Consider the following 18,569-nt stretch of genomic DNA (forward strand, 5'->3'; position numbering starts at 1 on the left):
TAGGTTTACGGTTATATAAATTGTGTGTTACCTGTGGTAATCGTGTGTATAAAATCACATGTGTTACGTTGGTGTTGAGAGGATAATCATTATAATCTAAAATTAAGAGTGTTAAGAGAGAGAAAAATTGCAGATTTCTTTTTAAATGAATTTCTAAACTTACATGTTCAGCGAGTGTTAACTTAGCTTGCGCACTGACAAAATATGACTGAATCGATATGTAGAGGGTATCGGTAAAACCGTAAACTTATCACAAATACGAAAACGTGACTAATTTGTAAAATTCGAATTGTAACAGATATGATCACTTGAAAAGGGCCATGGTTGAAACGTCGTGATAATTTACCATTAAAATTGCCAGATATGGTCAACCAATTTTGAAATTACTGAATTTATTGAAAAAAAAAAGGGAATGGACGTAGTTTCTTATGTATAGTTCTACTTACTATTGCATTTAAGATATAAAATTAATTTGTAATACAAAAGTTATTAAAAACACAAGGACTTTCCGTCATTAAAGTCCAAAAACTTAAAAGTTTGATTGTAAAAACGGTTGGAATATATTTTACGTGCTATCCTAAATATTTCCAAATAATATAAAGACTAAAAACTCAAAATGTTGAAATAAAAATTTTGTTCTAATTTTATATTTAGTAACTCTAAATTTAAACTTTTGTACAAACGAAACATCAAAGTTTAAAATGGGAAATGGTACTGCATGAAAAATATGAAAATCTAGAAAGGTACAAGAAAATTTTGTTAGTTAATAAAGGAATCATTGTTGCTGGACATAGCAAATAACTATTGTCTCTGCCATATAGGAAGTAGATTTCCTAGAATCCAAAAAACTTTTTAACGTAAGCTTGCGTTAGACATCGTCTAATATACTAATATACTATCTTTAACACACACATTAAAAGATAACAGAACAGACCTGTTTGTCTGAACACATTTTATATTTTCGTGTGCGCATTCATATTTAATTCGAGTGGAATTTTATACAAGAGGAAAGCAGATTTTTCAAGTAAATGTTAATCAACTCAATAAATAAGTTACTTACTGTTAAATAATTCAATAAATAAGTAACTTATATGATTGTAATGCCAGTGTTTACGGAATTTTTCTTTATAGATTTATCGTCTACATTGTTTGTAAGACCATTACTGCATCAATTATTCGCTGCAATTCGCCCTCGTTACTCGTCAACTTTTCCTCGTTACACTTTTGAACGTCAAGAGGCACCTTTACCTCGTAATCGGGTGTAGCTAAATCCTGTTTCAATTTTTGTATCATCTCGATCAATTGTTTTTCCTTTTTTTGTAGCTTTTCCAACTCTTTCCTCGGGTCAATCAAACCCTACAAAATACACATTTACATAATATACGGGGTGTTTTATTTTAAATAATCCACGCAAATATCTCCACAAATATGAAAGATGCGGGAAAAATATTTCAAACAAAAGTTATTTGGTTCGAAAGAGTCCTCTATTATGAGATAGCAGGTTTTCAACACCCAAATTCAATCACAAATCTTTTTTCGCAACGATTACAAGATCTAACAATTAATTTTCCACCAAACAGATTAACAAAAACTCCGTTATATTAGTATCCTATGTCATAATAGGGGACTCTCCTCTAATAATAATAAGAGCATACAATATGGCGTAATGTGTTAATTACCTTTAGCAATAGATGAATTTGAACCTTGTCGGTTACAGTAAGAATAGCACAGCCTATTGGCGGTTTTTCCGTGCTAAGAGTAGAATATGCAAGAGTTTCTATGAGTAATTTATATTGGACAATCTTTTCCTTTAAAGCTGGATTGCTACAGGCGATATATGCTTCGGTTTTCGTTTTATTCGGTAAATTGTAAGTTGCACGGGCAGATCGAACACTTTTAATAATTTTTTGCGCAAAGTCCACATCCTTCTCGATCTCTTGATTTCTCCAATGATACTGAAATATACCAGACGTGTCTCGACCGTAGTACATTAATCGCACGTCATGATCGTGATTGTAAATATATAATAGTTACCCACCTTGGCACCATTTGGATATGGACTTACACATATACTTGGATATACTAGCTTCTTACGGGGTAAACGTTGATAAAGCTCTTCCGTTATAAACGGCATAAACGGGCTCAACAAACGCAATCCCACGTCCAGCGTTATAAATAATACTTTTTGAGCCGTTAATTTACTCTCGTTATTTTCACTTTGAAATATCGGCTTGAGGTATTCCTGGACACACAAATTGTGTAAAAATATTTTCTCTCCACCTCTCATAATGTAGCACAATATAAGAAACATTAATTGTTACCGACCAGATAAGTATCACACAAGTCATACAGCCACAAATTGTAACAGGTAGAAGTAGCTAATGCAAAGTCATACTGTCTTATCGCTTCATCGCAAGTCGCGGCAGCGTAACTAATACGTGACAACATCCATAAATCGACATTTGTCTCATTCCCAGTCAGCTATAACAGGAGAAGCGAGATCAACATTGCTAATTTCTTCTTAAACAAAGATGCTACTTATACGTTAGCTCTACCTCAAATGTATCGTCATTATTGCATTGAGGCTCGTTAATGTATGCAAGTTTTGGTATCATTTCATTTTGTTCTGCACGAAACACAGCCTTTTCTTCGTCCGTGAAAGTGGCGACATGATCGTACCAACGTTTAATGTGCAGATGCCTCGTAAGATCAATGTTTAGTTGTTTGAATGATTGATGAACTGACGAGTCGAGTTGCGATGGTGTATAACCATCGAGATAGGGGTAATCTGCCAAGTAATTATTTAGAGCTTCCTGCACGCACAATTCATTCAAAGCCGACTGGTACCACTCACCACCTCCAACCATGTTGCTATTGTATTTCTGGCGTAAAAAAATTACAATTACATTCCGAACGCAGGTGACCTTGGTAGAATTAAAAATTTACCGTATCATTAAAATTGTTGCATTTGAATTGAGATCCGAGATAGGTAAGCGCGAATTTTGTAGCATTCCATATCTTGTTGCAAAAGAATCTGTATCCCTGTACGCGAAGTATATCGAGATTTATATCTCGTCCTTGAGTGGTATAGGCACACAGGGCGAATCGCAGAGCATCCGTTCCACATTCAGGAATGCCCTCCGGATAATCGCGCTTCTGGCCTTCCCGAGCTCGTTCGAGCTCTTTTGGATCCAAGTTTGATTCTAACAATTGTTTGTGAAGATCCTGCGGAAAAATATTTTTCGTTTGAAAACATTACAGAGAACATGTAAGAAATAGCAAGTGATACTTTCTACACACCTCTAAAGATATTCCTCTAATCACATCCATAGGGTCTATGACATTTCCCAAGGATTTACTCATTTTTCTTCCATGTGCATCCCTCACCATCGCATGTAGATACACTTCCCTACAAAAAGAGATACATCTCAATTTCTTTATACAAAGATATATTGAGCAAACTTGTGACATACTTGAAGGGCAACTGTCCCAACAATTTTTGGCCCATAAACACCATCCTGGCAACCCAAAAGAAGAGTATATCATGTCCAGTCTCCAATAGCGTACCTGGATAAAACGCCTCAAGTTCAGGAGTCTGAAAAAAAACCCAATCCGACATAGAAGTCATATTAAATCTTATAAATTGATTATGGCAAACGTACTTGGTCTGGCCAGCCAAAAACAGAGAATGGAAAAAGAGCAGAAGAAAACCAGGTGTCCAGTACATCAGGATCTTGCTCCGCAATAATGTCGTTTACATTAATGCCCAGTTTCTTAGCCGCTTTTTCTTTAGCTTCAGCCTCAGAATGTGCACTCACCCAATATTCGTCTATCTATGTGAAATCATCTTTGACTCAGTATGCGTAAAATTATAATATCCAAAACTAAAAAACAATTTTTGAAAATTATTTCATGAAAATTACCTCCTTCGTGCTCATAGAAGAACTAGTAAACTTAATTGCATAGGCAGGAATACGATGACCCCACCAGAGTTGACGCGAAATACACCAATCCCTTATACCGTTCATCCAACTGTACCAAGTTTTTTTAAATAGTTGCGGAATTATTTTTAGTGCGCCTGTGCTCACTGCTTCCTTAGCTTGAGCAGCCATTTCATCACACTTGACATACCTGAGTGCGAGAAAAAGTCGAATGAATTTCTTACAAGAGTTCAACAAACACATTAATTTACCATTGTGGCTTCACCAGAGGCTCGACGACATCTTTCGATCGACTACATATAGGTATTACCATTGGATTATCTTTTATACCGATCAATAAATTTCTCTTTGCCATTTCTTTAATAATAGCCACTCTAGCTTCAAATCTTTTCATTCCCTGTAATAAAGAGTTGTTCAATTCGTTAAATTTACTTTGATGTCAACACGACTCGAAAAAGTCTATACGTAAAGAGAAATATATGATATACCATAAATTGTCCATAGTCTCCAATAACATTTCCATCGTCGTCAAAAATATTGACGAACGGCAGATTGTGTCTTTTTCCGACCTCATAATCATTCGGATCATGGGCTGGCGTAATCTTTACAGCACCTGAGGAATAGTTGACCTATTTTCACCAAATTGTTACTTTCAATGCGTTTGCTAAGATTTATCAAGCTACTTATATATACCAGTGCCAAATTCCATGTCGACAAACTCATCTGCTATAATAGGTATACGCCTGTCGCAAAATGGATGCTGCACATATTTTCCAATATATCGTGCGTATCTACTGTCCTTTGGATGCACTGCAATAGCGGTATCTCCCAGCATAGTTTCGATACGAGTGGTCGCTACAATTATTTTGTCAACCGAATCAAGGAGCAGATAAGCGAAAGATACCAAAACACCAAATTCGACTTTCTTCTCGTAGCCAGGTATAGAAAGCAGAGTCCGGCCATTTAATTCCACCTTGTCAACCTTTTCCCAAACAAATATAAGATTTAATAAAGATGTTTGAATTGGTAAATTGAGCAGAGAAATGTCTAGTCACGTAGTACTCACTTCAATATCCGAAATTGCACTTTTTAAAGCGCATGACCAATTAACTAAACGATTGCTGCGATAAATAATACCTTGATCATGCAAGCGCACAAATGCCTCCGTCACGGCTTTACATAATTTCGGGTCCATTGTATAACAAGCACGGCTCCAATCGAAGGAACCGCCTAATTTCCTCAATTGCGAATAAATACCATCGCCTTTCCTGAAATAGATTTCAAATGGACAGCTTCGATGAAATATTATTAGAGTCCCCTATTGTTATTTCACAATATCCTACTACTTGCGTTTGATTCTTATTGCCTGATTTAATCGTTTTTAACTTGAGAGTCTATATCACCATTTATTTAATATCTTGTTTACAATTCTACTTGACGTACTCATATTTCCACTGCCATATTCTCTTGATAAATTCCTCTCTACCGATATCGTGACGAGATTTCTTTTCTTCTTTCCACAGCTTCTTTTCCACAACTACCTGAGTGGCGATACCCGCATGATCACAACCTGGATTCCAGAGTGTGGTATGACCTTTCATACGGTTCCTAAATCAATTACAATTAAACAAGAGTTGGGAATTGTAGCTTTTTAAGTGTCCAATCTTATCCTAAATATACCATCTGGTGATAGCATCTTCTACAGCATTAGTCAAAGCGTGTCCGAGATGTAAGAAACCAGTTACGTTGGGCGGTGGTATTACCATTATAAACTTTCCCTTTGGATTTTCCTCCAATATGTCTTTTCTCTAAGATAAAATTTCAATCAATTCAAAGTAATTGTCTTTTTCTTCATCTTCCGTTTACTCACTCCGTATTCTGGTTTAAAGAAGCCCTGCTTTTCCCACCAAGCGTACCACGCAGCTTCCACGTATTGCGGACTATATGTACCTGGCATTGGACCTGCGACATTTTTCTTTTCTCCAGGTGGTGTATCGATGGTGTACAAGATTGCTGCAGTCTCCTTCTTCTTATCATTTTTCTACAATGCATTGTATTAATGATAATAAATTACCAACACGTTGCTCACCGACATGGAATTTCTTTTCTCATCAGCACTAAATAATATTTCACCCTGGCCGAGGTAATATTTTTTGCAATAAATTTTCTATATTATGAAAATTGCCAGATACGGTCAATAAAAGTTATAAGTACCGAGAAAATATAATATCCAAACTATGTGTTTTAATTATTCCAATAATCCAAATTTCAAACAGCCGAATCTACGAATGTGTGGAATGTAATTTTGATCCAAACTACATGAAACTTTGATCAAGCTACAACAAACTAGGTATGAAATTACTCGAGTAATACAACTATTATTTTATTTCTAAATAATACAGCAGGAATATGTAAAGAGATTGCTTTACATTTATATACTTAATTGTGAAATAACGAGAATAATAGAGCATGAAGGTCTGACCCGAAATCTCTAGGAGATAGAGTTTACGCACCAACCGTGCTCATTATTCGTACTAAATTAGCTTCGAAATTGTGTTTAGCACAGTAGAGCTTTATGGATTTTATTAATTGGTTTAAAAAGAATTCCTTAGATATCAAAGTTGAAACGAGTCGAATAAGCTACCTACATATAATACACTGTTCTCCATATGGGTAATAAAGACACCGATATTGTGTGCACTATCTCTATCGGAGGTGGAATATTTCATGTTGCTACTTACCTCTGCTTTCTCTTTCACGTTTATCTGCTTCTCGGTCCCCTTCTTTTCCTGTTTATGTTTAAATTTCTCCAGCTTGGCCAGCTTCTTGGCATCCTTTTGCAGCTGCTTGGCCGTTTTCGGCGGGCCATTTTCCACGAGCGCGGTCTCCTTAGTGTTGACCATTTTCTCCAATGTTTCTTTCGATAAAAATTCGCACATCTACTTGCTGCCTGATATTCAAACAAACCGGCTTATGAAACTAATCTAACGATTACACGATTAACCATAACCACGCTGACTGCAGCTGATTTGGGCCGTGTTCACGTCGTTCACGTCACACGTGTTCGCTTGCAATAGTTAGCCAGCGCTACAGGCGGACAAGCCTGGAACTTGTACTCATGCTACTCATGGTTTCAGTGGTTTCAGTCGTAAGAGGTAATTTATTAAATATAAGAGATTTACAGAGTTTATTATACAATATTTAATTTACTATAAACATTTTCGACACTTTCATCGTTAGTTCCCCTAAAACATAGTCATCATATTTTCTGCAACACAATGCAGCTGGATTATTATCCTAAATACACATATGTACACGTGACCACTTTAGAGGCAGTTTTGCTAGGCGATAACAAATTTGAAATTTTTTAATCTCTCTCTCTCTCTCGACGAACGAAGCAACAAATTCGTTGGCTTTCTTATCCATACACACATAAAAACCACAATGTTTTTCCATTTTCGGAAGCTTTGAAAATAAAAATTTTTAATTCGAGTCAACATGGAAGCATTCTCGGCGAGAAAATAATTGAGAAATATCCATGTATTGCCTCTTAAACTTTACTTAAACTGCACGCAGATTTCCATCTGAAGTAACATTTCTGAAACAGACCAATACGTTTTTAAAAGAATTAAATACAAGTTTCGAAAGATGATATTAAATGAATAGTATAATTTAACTCACTATAAAAGCATCGTCGTTGGATTTTCCATTAAATTTTTAAAGGTGGCTAACCATTGTGCACCTACAGCACCGTCTACGGTACGGTGATCACAGCTGGCAGTTACAGACATGTATTGGGCAGTTGTGAAACTGCAAAAATTTCTCTATAATACTCGTACGCCATAAAATTAATGAAAAAATGTTAGACGTTTACCCTTGTTCATTTTTGGCAGGTATCAGTCTAGCTTCCGTGGCGCCTATAGCAAGAATGATGGACTGTGGAGGATTTATTATAGCTGAGAAATTTTTTATTCCAAACATGCCCAAATTGGACACGGTAATCGTTCCTCCTTGAAACTCGTGCGGTTTTAATTTGCCTTCCCTCGCCTTTGTAGCCAACGCCTTCACATCTTTACTGATTTCAACTATACCTTTTGTGTCGGCACCAAACACTATGGGAGTGATAAGACCGCTATCTGTACTCACGGCTACACTAACGTCCACGTTGTTATATCTGGAGGAAGATGAAATATTACAAGTATAAAAAATATTCAAAGATGCATGTATAACTTTCAAGTACTCACTGTCGAATTACATCTCCCAACCAAGCGCTATTGCCCTCTGGTATTTTCTTACAAGCCATTGCCATTCCTTTGATAATAATATCATTTACGCTCAACTTTATTTTGTCCTTTTCTAATAATTGATTAAATTGCTCTCGCATCGCCAATGCAGCATCCATTCTTACGTCTACCGAGAGGTAATAATGCGGGATCGTCTGCTTGCTCTCCGACAGGCGTTTGGCAATAACCGCACGTATATTCGACACAGGAATATCTACTCCAGTTGGCGCCGTTACCGATGGCCGTACCGCCGCACCCTCTAAATCTTTAGATGTTATAGAGCCATATAATCCTGTTCCTTTTAGACCCTACGAAGAATAGTGCAAAGAATAATGTTAAGTAAATAGTGTAAATAGATATTGGCACAAGTTAATAATGATTAATAATGAAGGAGGAACATTGCAGAAATCAAATTGAAAGAGTGGAGAAATAGAAAGGCAAATTGGCTCGTACTTGCGTCCATTCTTTCAATTTGATTTATAAATCAGCAATCTTGCAGCACCTGTAAACTAAGTCCTTTCTCAGCCGCTAATCTTTTTGCTAATGGACTAGCGTATATTCTTTCTCCGACAGGTGGTACGACGGGAGCAACTCTTGCTGCAGCCGGTGCAGCTGGTACTGTGGTAGGCGTCGGCGGCGGTGCTGCGGCGGGAGGTGCCGGTGCCGAAGGCACTGCGTCATCTTTCAAGTCTTTGAACGCAGCTACGTTAGACTCGTCTTGTACAATTATGCAAACCAGTTTGCCTATAGGTACATTCTTTGTTCCCGCGGGCACTAAAATCTTGGCTAAATAACCTTCCTCGGGAGTCTCGAACCCCATAGTGGCTTTGTCAGTTTCGATCTCTGCTAGCAGATCACCCTCGTTCAACTTGTCACCTGGCGAAAGAGATGCTTCAACAGAGAATCTTGATCAATGAAAATTGATAACATTGACGACCTTACCCTCTTTCTTCTGCCAACTGATTATCGTTCCTGTTTCCATGGTAGGAGACAAGGCTGGAAGCGGGACCTTGATGTGATCCGGATAATCGGCGTAAAACCTGAGATGTTGCTGCCATGGTGTCGAGACCAAGCGCAAAGCACTGTGGAGATGAATATTATTATGTAAGCCTCCTCGACTGTCCTGACGAGAGATTAATACTCGAGTGAAAAAACTCTAGGATACTTTGCGCTAGAGCACGTTGCGACTGACGTAAAATAACCTTAAAGATCGTCCCCGATTGCGAAATTTGATATGTCTGCAAGGAGGTTGGAATGCTCGGATAACTCCGGGTAGTGAAAGCGATACCTCTGCTCATGTTTTCTCTCAAGACACCGGACGACTATAGACCTGGTGCTGGCTCGCACGGTACTACGGATGATCGCGCGTGCCAATCCGTTACGTAGGCTAGACGTGCTTCGTATCATATCTATTGGGATTTGTCGACGGTGTCCGATCCGGAAGCCTTCGGCGAGTCTGAATCTAAAACCGGTCCACCCGCCTGACCAAGCGACGACGATCCCAAACGCTCCGTTCGCCAATAAATTCCACCTATCGCGAAAACGGGACCAGATGACGGACGATGCCCAATTGCCGAGCCGAGAGGTCGTCGGCAAGGTCACGTGGTCTATCGAAGGTGCTGCACTGCTGCCTGTGCAGCCTGCAACAATTATTATTACATTACATTTATTTTTCTTGTTAACTATATACTATTGTATATTTCTTATACAATTCTATTATGTCAAATTTTATAGAATTGTATATAGAAATATTTTTTCTACCTTTTCTTGGACAATAATGTTATACTTTTTCAAAGTTTACTTTAACAGATTTAAAAGTTTTCAGGGAAGATTGATTTATAAATATATAAAATATATCCGTGGGGGAACCTGTTCGTTTGCCAAATCGGCGATTCGCGGATATCAACTTTATCGTTATCGTGCCGCTGATAAGAGGAAAACAGACGCTACAGCTTTATTCGCATTACCGATTGCTCATGTTGTATTTAGAATTCCGATGTGGCACCTGCCGCACACGCACGGCTAACAATTCGCTTGAAGAAATACGCCTTGTGATAATTAACACGTAGTATTATAGTGTACGTTTTTCTATATGTGTTAAATATCTTAACTTATTTAATCATGTTATTTAATGAGATGAACTTTCGCGCATCGTTGCTGTTTATTCTGACGGTGCAGCTAGACCTCACCAAGATATGCCTGAGCGTCGACACGAAAATTTTGAGCTTGTGTACGTCCCAAAGTACTTGTGACAATTGTCTAGAAGCGAGCTTGGCTTGCGCCTGGTGCAGTGATTGGGTAAATGTTTACATGCATCGAAGCTTCCATAACAATAACACGTTGATTACTCGTTTGAGATACAATCAGTGAAATTTTACAAATTTTGCGCCAACGAAATAACTTGACTTTTCCGCCATAGTGGACGCAGGACCTATATTAATTGATGAATTAACACGTGTTAATTAACAAATACCGTAACGATAAAACGACGAGAATCTCAACGTCAAAGATTAAGCATTAAAAGAACCATTTAGAAAAAGTACGTTGAAAAAACATTCTTTTCAGTAAAGAAATTTATTTACTATTTTCACCCTATATGCATTTTTGTGATATATCTGCAGTGACGTTGATATTCTTTTCAATAAGATAAATACATACTTTTTCTTTATTCCGTTTTCTTTGAATTGAAAAATAAGTACATTTATTCATTGCAAATCACATACCTTTATTTAAATGCAATTCTATACTTATTATTAATCATTTAATTATTTTTTTTTTACATTCATTCTTTTATCTCAATATCTGTTTTATTATTTGTGCATCATTGAAAAATGCTTTTAAACACTTGATGAAAGATTTTATATTTTTTTATGTCAAAATAAGTATGTCAGAACAAGGTCCATTTGAGCTGTCTTTTTCTCTGCGCACACTCTTTAGTTGCTCTTTTTCATTAATTTTGTAAAATTATGGTCGATTGAAGCTTCGAAATGCGCAGGATGATTTTTTTCATTGCTACGCCTAACCAGGACGTGACTTGTTTTTCTGCAATAGTCATACACAAATTCCACGTACGGCAAACCGAGGTGCAACGTGCCAGAGCGTTTGCGGGCATTCGGCTGTCCGGATGCGGAAATACGCGCGGCGCCGCCAGCATCGCTCCGAGTACTGACGAACATGGATTTTCAGGATGTCTCCAACGATCGTACGATACAGCCTGTACAGCTGAGACCGCAGAAGCTGCGACTCAGGATGAGGCCGCGTTCGAGCCAAGTGGTGACGCTTCAGTATAGACCGGCTAAGTAAAGATCTCGATCTGGTGAAAATTTTTCTTGCAACTTTTTATATCAATGTTAACAATTTTTATGTCAATTTCAGAATTTTTCACATTTTTTATTGTTTATTATAAATTGGTACACTTGTTACAAATCTTATAAGATTTGAAAAAGTTTCGGATATTTCTCAAGAAATTGTACGAAATACAATATTTCACAATAGTCACATATATGAAAAATGTTAAGAATTTTGAGAAAAATTGTTACCAGGTCTTAATTAATATGGTATAAGTGACGTATAGGTGTAAATAAAGGCAGGAGCGGGTCCATAATAAATTGTTAAACAAAAGCATAAAAATTTCATGTCAGTGTTGAATTTTACCGGCATATTATAAGTTGACAAATAGGGCCGTGGCACACAAAACAACTTGGTGTGTTTCCAGTTTCACAGTCGAAACACGATATCTATACTGTCACGATTGATAACATTGATGGAGAGCCGATTAAATAAGAAATGACGAGTATGTTTTTAAAATAATTTTATTCACTCTTGTGGAATTAAGTATCCAACAGATAAATTAATTGCATTAAGGAGGCTGCAAAAGGCGAATCCGAAATGTTAAGAATTGCATCAAATTTCTTACCAGTTAGTTTTCAAGAATATTTATAACAAAGTTTAAGAGTGTTTAGCATCACTTTTATATCACAGTAAATGTAATTGTACTTTTATACAGCGGAGAACTTGGATCTAATATACTTGAAATATAACAAATTACCTTTTTAAAAAAAGGTACAAAAAGGCCAAGTATATCTTTTCTACAAAAGGAACGATATCAAAAACTTGTATTAAAATGATTATAGAATATAGTTGTGTGTACGGCCCTTATCGGGGCGCGCAGTTCAGAAAAGTCGAAAATACAATCTTTATACTGTTATTGCGACAAATATTATTACATGCCTCGGTGACCGAATTGGTGAGACGCCCGCCTAGAGAGTAGTAGAGAGTAGTAGAGAGTAGTAGAGAGTAGTAGAGAGTAGTAGAGAGTAGAGAGGCCCAGGTTCAAGCCCTGGCTGAAGTAATATTTTTTGCAATAAATTTTCTGTATTATTTAAGATGCCAGGTATGCTGAAGAAAACACCGACATTTTTCTAATCGTATTTTGTTATTGAATTAAATTGTTTTGTTGTTTAATTAGAAATTATCCATTGGATCTTTATTATCTTATGGATCTCACGTGGTCGATGAAGGACGATAAAGAAACTCTGGTGGGATTAGGCTGGAAGATAGCCAATACGCTCGGTACATTTACCACGAATTTTCGTCTCGGATTTGGCAGCTATGCTGATAAGCCTCTAATGCCGTACATATTTCCAAAACACGAGGAAAATCCGTGCAAAAGCGAAAACGCCGTTTGCAAGCCACTATATTCCTTTTGGCATCATTTAGAACTCACCGACAATATACCAAGATTCATTCATCAAGTACGTGCAAATTTTTGCATTTTTCTATTTAATATACTTAAGATTAAGTAACATACAAGTAGTATAGTATAGAAATATAAAACGGACAAAGATAAAAACCCAATCATATTGTTACGCCTCGGCAATGTTACGGGCAACGTCCGCGGTAGGGAGTGGGGCCCTCGATACTAACACTCGCGAGCGCGCCCGCAAGAATAATCGTAGGAAACAATTGTATTTCAAGGAAAACGATCTTTATTAGCGATTTACAGAGGAGCGGCCCAGACTCGCGTCTGTCGTCATTTCGTCAACGATCGAGGGCCAAACTTAGATCCCTTACAAAATATTTATAAACAACACACGCTCGTTTCTCAGCGACGGTATCTAGGTAATCTAGGTAGTCCGCCAGGATAGCGGATGTAACAATATACAGGGTGTTGAAAAAAGGTGGAGACGTGTCCGAATAACTCTGAAAACATTTGTCAAGGTCACCTTGAACTTTTTTAATAGAAACTCCCATTTTTTATCGCACATTCTTGTACCTCGAGAGTACTATAATTAAGTACTTTCATTCAATATTTTTGTCAAGGTTGCACAATCAGATTCAATAACCTGAATATACTTTTGATGACTAGGTAATTTAACACAATTTAAAAATTAGTCTGCCCGGGAATATGTCCAGTAAAGATGTCCATAATTATAATATCTTATACGTATACATTTCTAGATAAAAAAATTTTATGTGAGTTGTAGGTAAATTATAGTTCGGTGACCGGCAATGTTGATAATCTGGAGGGTGGTCTCGACGGGATTGTGCAAGCGATCGTTTGTGATCGACAAGTTGGTTGGGCTCATCAAGCGCGCAAGCTGATGTTAGTGGCGACCGATGGACTCATGCATTTCGCTGGTGAAGGAAAGGTGAGGGATAAGAAAAGAGAGAGAGATGAAAAAGAAAAGTCAAATATGATCTATGTAATAGCTAGGAGGTGTAGTGGAACGTCAAGACTTTCAGTGTCACCTCGACGAACGTGGACAATATTCCTTGGCAAAGAAATACGATTATTCCTCTCTGGCGGAGGTGTCTCGATTATTGCATGAGCGCAAAGTCAATTTGATCTTTGCCGTGACAGAAGATCGTCGTCATGAGTACGAATTAATCGCCAACTTGCTGAAGCAGCAGGCCAGAGTCGCTACTCTGACACGTAATAGTTCCAATATTCTCGAGATCATTAAGAGTGCTTATCATGAGATAGTGAGTAAAGTGGTGTTGCGCGACAATGCGACCGATCCGTTGCACATTAGATATCTGTCCGCGTGTGGAAGTGAGAAGAGCGTGGAATCAAATACGTTCGAGTGCGATGGTATACAGGAGGGTCAAGTGTACGAGTTCAAAGTCATCGTGTCGACAGGCGAATGTCCGAGAAACGAAAGTCTCTGGGTGAGTTGTATTTATATAATACCAATTACTTTTTAGATCTAGTTCTGCTTCTATTAAAAAAGAATACAAATTTTTTTAACGCCAAATCTTGTGCAAATTTCATTACTATTTCGTAATTTCGTAAAAGAAAAAATATATATCTTAAAGAGGCAAACGGTGGTGATTGACGACGCGTTAGCATCCGAGGCATCCGAGGTGCAAATCGAAGTTGAACTTTTATGCGGCTGCGATTGCAAGAACGTAGAAAACTCGTATTGTGAGCACGGAGTAAACGAGTGTGGTATATGCAAATGCAACTTTGGCTGGTCTGGTAAGAACACGTAACGTCGTCTCCCTTTTCGTGCATTTTATATCCAGATATAAATACATATATAATAGCTTTGTCACACGTTAATCGCGTGAAACTCTTTCTTTGCAGGAGATACCTGCGATTGTGACCAACATTTCTCGATAGAGAACAGGCTGCAGTGCACCAACGGCGAGGAGATCTGCTCAAACAAAGGTGAATGTATTTGTGGTACTTGCAGCTGCGATAAGGGATACAACGGGCGTTTCTGCGAATGTTCCCCTTGCGACAAAGTACGACACACGTAAAGCATTATTAGATGACAAAAATTAATACAATAGCAAAAACTATTGACATAACTGATCGATTACAAAAGTCAAATTGTCGTTAAACTTGATAGACTGATGGAGTCGAATGTGGCGGTCGTGGTATATGCGATTGTGGTGTTTGCAACTGCTTGGACGGGTGGAAAGGTAGTGGCTGTCAATGCCCGTCCGGTAACGAACTTTGCATTGCTCCTGGCAGCAAACAAGTATGTGCTGGCCACGGATATTGTGATTGCGGACAATGCCGGTTCGTATAATATCGATCCCTTTCACATACATGGAGTATTTCAAAACTGTGATGCATGTTTTAAACAAAATTTACTTGGTCTTGATAGAGGTGTATAACCATGAATTTTGTTTAATCTTGGCTGATATTTTTCAAGTCATGTGTGATCACCTTTATTATTATTAAGACTGGCTACATTAAGAGAGAGAAAAAAAGAGGGATTATCCAGCTAGCCAAATCTATTGGAACAGATTTCGTCAAATGCCCACTAGAAAGTTTTAAGGCAAAAAGACATATAGGAATTGATATATTCGACATGTTACCAGCATGTCAGAAGAAATACAACAAAATCTGTTGACATAACTGGACCTGCTCGGTTTCTGTTGACAATCTGTTGATAGCTGCTTTATAGACTCTGTTGCCAAAACAAAAGCCAAATGCATACACAAATGGCTATGGTTTTGGTGTGGGTTTCTGTTGAATCTGCTGCCAATCTAATGCTAATCTGTTAACATTTTGCTGACTGGGTATAAACATTTTGTGACATAAATCAATTTCTCTTGATGTTCTACATATAAAAGAATTAAGACATATCTAAAATTCAACAGTTTATGAGATATTTCTCATTTTATTTCTATTATATATCTATTATATTTTGACATGAAAGGTGAAAAGTTTCCGCAAAATACACTTTTCAACTATCTAAATATTTTTTAAATGAATTGATTAACGTAAAGATATTTTATGATAAAATATAGATGTAAGAATAAAATACGAAACGTCTCCGTAAACCCTAACAATGACATTACTATAATATTTTTATATAATACTAGAATATATTATATGTAGAAAAAGACTGATTAGAGCCACTTGTAAAAACGATGTTGATGTTGCCTGAAAGAGATGTCGTAAATAATCTTTTACGTATACATCATACTTGTCTCTTGAAATTGTAAAATTTCCTAAATATAATATTTATAAATATACAATATAATATATTTAGGATCATATATTGAAACAATTTACTATATTAGATAATACAGTTTTACTGGGAAACGTGTGTATATTTATAATATAGATGCAACGAGACAGATGTCGATGGTCTATACTATCGAGGCATGTATTGCGAATCGTCTGCGAGCGCAGGTGGCAGTGGACTTTGCATCCTCTACAACTCTTGCGTGAACGTCACGGTCGAATATCCGGAGAAAGCGGAAGAACTATGTCAGAGCAATACTACTCTTTACAAAACTGAGCGAGTGGACACGGTGGATATAGGTATACGCGCGATTTATGCTTGATGCAACCTACTTGTCCCCTTTCACATCAGCGTCAAATATTTTACGAATGTTTTCGAGAAACATTTTAACAGCTGTTTTTAAGCAGATGACGAGCACTACTGTTTCGTGAGGACGGTACAAGATAGAACTGTCTGCAACATACCTTACATATACCAATTTCAACATAATAAAACAGTTATTTTAAGAATCGCCGACAAGGTACAGCGCATATATAATGAACCTATAAATTAGCTAACAATATCATTTTATCATAAAATATAAGAAAATTTTCCTTACAAATCTCCAAGGTTACTGAATTTTATAGACTTGCCGCACAGTGATGCACGCCGCGTTTCTTCCGGCAATTATTTTTGGTGCTGTATTACTATTCGGAATTACAGGCTTATTAATGTGGAAGTAAGTTATTGCGTCTTGACAAATTTACTGTTTCAAATGGAGCTATACAAAAGTTGGATTCAATTTTAATCTTACATCTGTAAGCATAAAAAGAATTCTCTTACTATAGATATATCTCTTATTATAGGTCTTGGATCTCGATGCAAGATCGTAGAGAATATGCGAAATTCGAGCAGGAACGACAGAGGACCGTTTATGCTTTAGATGAGAATCCGCTTTTCCGCCCAGCTATTACTCGATTTAGAGTACCTTCCATGTACAAGGACGATTAAAAATAATAATTGTTATGTATGAAAACAAGGCAGAGGCACGATAAACAACAGTACAATGTAAATATGATAGATTACAAGAGAGATGAAATCTTTTAAAATATTTTGCAACGAGCTGTATTACACAGGTAAAAAACAATACAAGAATGATGAAGAAAACCATGAAAACAAGGAAGAGCGTAACACTAGAAAGAAAGTCAATACCGGAAAATAGAGCACATTAAAGGAGGTGGAAAACTAGAAAAGAAAATGTTATACTGTATCAAAGTCGAAAGGCAAGAAATAAACATTTATCTATCTATTATGCATGAAAACAAAGACATATACGTATAATAATTGTATATTTCGCTGTTGTTGTAAATATAACAATCATATTTAGAATTTGTAAATATGTCTAATAAACTGTGCTATAAGTTAATTTTTCATAAACATTTTATGACACGATTATAATTGTGATTTATATTAATTTCATCAACGTTGAATGGAAGAAGAGGAGTTTCCTTCCGAAGATCTTCTATATATTTCGTTCCAAAACTGATTAGCAGGTGTAAATGTAACGTGCTGTTTGTATATGAGAAAAGTACTTTTAACAAAACTACAAAATTGTGTAAGGAACTGTGTACGTAATATTTTCGTCACTTAATAATTTTTTATGTTTACACTATCTGAAATCGATGTGGTTATCCATTCATATCCAAGTGGTTCTTTGTAAACAATGTTCGAGACAGGTTTATTGTCGGTCCATATCGATATCAATAAAGACCCATCGGGAAAAATGTATGTTCCTGTACCATTCATCGTCCCGTTTGCGTCGACGATCCCCTTATATTGTGCATTATTATTGTACCTTGCAGAAAGATAAAAGGCATTGTTTTATTTTAGAATTGTTACGAGAATCGCAGTCTATTATAATAATAAATTAATCACCGAATGTGAAATTTATCGCTGCCAAATTCATCGTCACACCATTTACCGTCATACACCTCGAAATTATCAGTTGTGTAGAGTCCCTGGCCTAAAAATCGCGATAGCAAATATATCGGTATGTATGTATATATCGGCACATGACTCAATGATTCAAAAAACAAATATTGATAATCAGATAATCGTTAAAGATATGAAATGTTAACCTTGCTTGACTAAGGTGCGTCTGTCAATATTTACTTGATATTTTCCCTTATAGGTATCTCCATTTTTAAAAGTAAATTTCGCAGTGCCGATTTCTATGTTTGAATTTTGGCTGTCAGTCGGTTTGGAGGTCTTGAAACTATTTCGTTTCATATTTGAAGAACTTGTCTTTCCTTCCTCTTTTTCTTTCATCTCCTATAATAATATTATAATAATCTCCTATTTACATGTACTTCTTTCGA

The 18,569-nt window shown here is 36.8% G+C and overlaps 3 protein-coding genes across 7 annotated transcripts; 1 reads left to right on the plus strand and 2 right to left on the minus strand.

Moving 5' to 3' along the window:
• Positions 1-383: 383 nt before the first annotated feature.
• On the minus strand, positions 384-7,010 carry LOC105560098 (valine--tRNA ligase). The gene is made up of 18 exons (XM_012008894.1): positions 6,683-7,010; positions 5,812-5,982; positions 5,622-5,749; positions 5,385-5,549; positions 5,008-5,209; positions 4,635-4,923; positions 4,430-4,554; positions 4,193-4,338; positions 3,924-4,131; positions 3,663-3,833; positions 3,474-3,595; positions 3,301-3,409; positions 2,947-3,225; positions 2,556-2,882; positions 2,326-2,481; positions 2,039-2,242; positions 1,680-1,955; positions 384-1,356 (listed from the first exon to the last, which is right to left on the minus strand). The coding sequence occupies exons 1-18, from the start codon at positions 6,878-6,880 to the stop codon at positions 1,141-1,143; spliced, it is 3,492 nt and encodes a 1,163-aa protein (XP_011864284.1). The 5' UTR covers positions 6,881-7,010; the 3' UTR covers positions 384-1,140.
• A 101-nt stretch (positions 7,011-7,111) lies between these two features.
• LOC105560099 (dihydrolipoyllysine-residue acetyltransferase component of pyruvate dehydrogenase complex, mitochondrial) lies at positions 7,112-9,829 on the minus strand. 3 transcript variants are annotated; one of them, XM_012008895.1, is made up of 7 exons: positions 9,513-9,829; positions 9,167-9,306; positions 8,727-9,100; positions 8,186-8,532; positions 7,816-8,115; positions 7,623-7,751; positions 7,112-7,539 (listed from the first exon to the last, which is right to left on the minus strand). In XM_012008895.1, coding segments are annotated over exons 1-7 (1,410 nt in total). In that variant the 5' UTR covers positions 9,632-9,829; the 3' UTR covers positions 7,112-7,538. The 3 variants fall into 3 exon arrangements, with proteins under 3 accessions (XP_011864285.1, XP_011864287.1, XP_011864286.1); XM_012008897.1 differs by lacking the exon at positions 9,513-9,829 and adding an exon at positions 9,427-9,506; XM_012008896.1 differs by lacking the exon at positions 7,112-7,539 and having other exon boundaries at positions 7,622-7,751.
• Positions 9,830-10,197: 368 nt separating this feature from the next.
• LOC105560101 (integrin beta-nu) lies at positions 10,198-17,979 on the plus strand. 3 transcript variants are annotated; one of them, XR_001008798.1, is made up of 13 exons: positions 10,198-10,522; positions 11,276-11,523; positions 12,693-12,978; positions 13,711-13,875; positions 13,937-14,395; positions 14,543-14,705; positions 14,814-14,974; positions 15,082-15,254; positions 16,312-16,511; positions 16,620-16,732; positions 16,839-16,930; positions 17,058-17,259; positions 17,328-17,979. XR_001008798.1 is itself a non-coding variant. In XM_012008898.1 (12 exons), exons 1-12 carry the CDS (start codon positions 10,346-10,348, stop codon positions 17,200-17,202), a joined length of 2,382 nt encoding a protein of 793 aa, XP_011864288.1. In that variant the 5' UTR covers positions 10,198-10,345; the 3' UTR covers positions 17,203-17,975. The 3 variants fall into 3 exon arrangements, 2 of the variants coding, with proteins under 2 accessions (XP_011864288.1, XP_011864289.1); XM_012008898.1 differs by having other exon boundaries at positions 17,058-17,975; XM_012008899.1 differs by having other exon boundaries at positions 10,198-10,302; positions 17,058-17,975.
• Positions 17,980-18,569: the final 590 nt, after the last annotated feature.

Source organism: Vollenhovia emeryi, unplaced genomic scaffold (genome assembly GCF_000949405.1).
Source record: "Vollenhovia emeryi isolate VEMERY1.0 unplaced genomic scaffold, V.emery_V1.0 DF939242.1, whole genome shotgun sequence".
NCBI lineage: Eukaryota > Metazoa > Arthropoda > Insecta > Hymenoptera > Formicidae > Vollenhovia > Vollenhovia emeryi.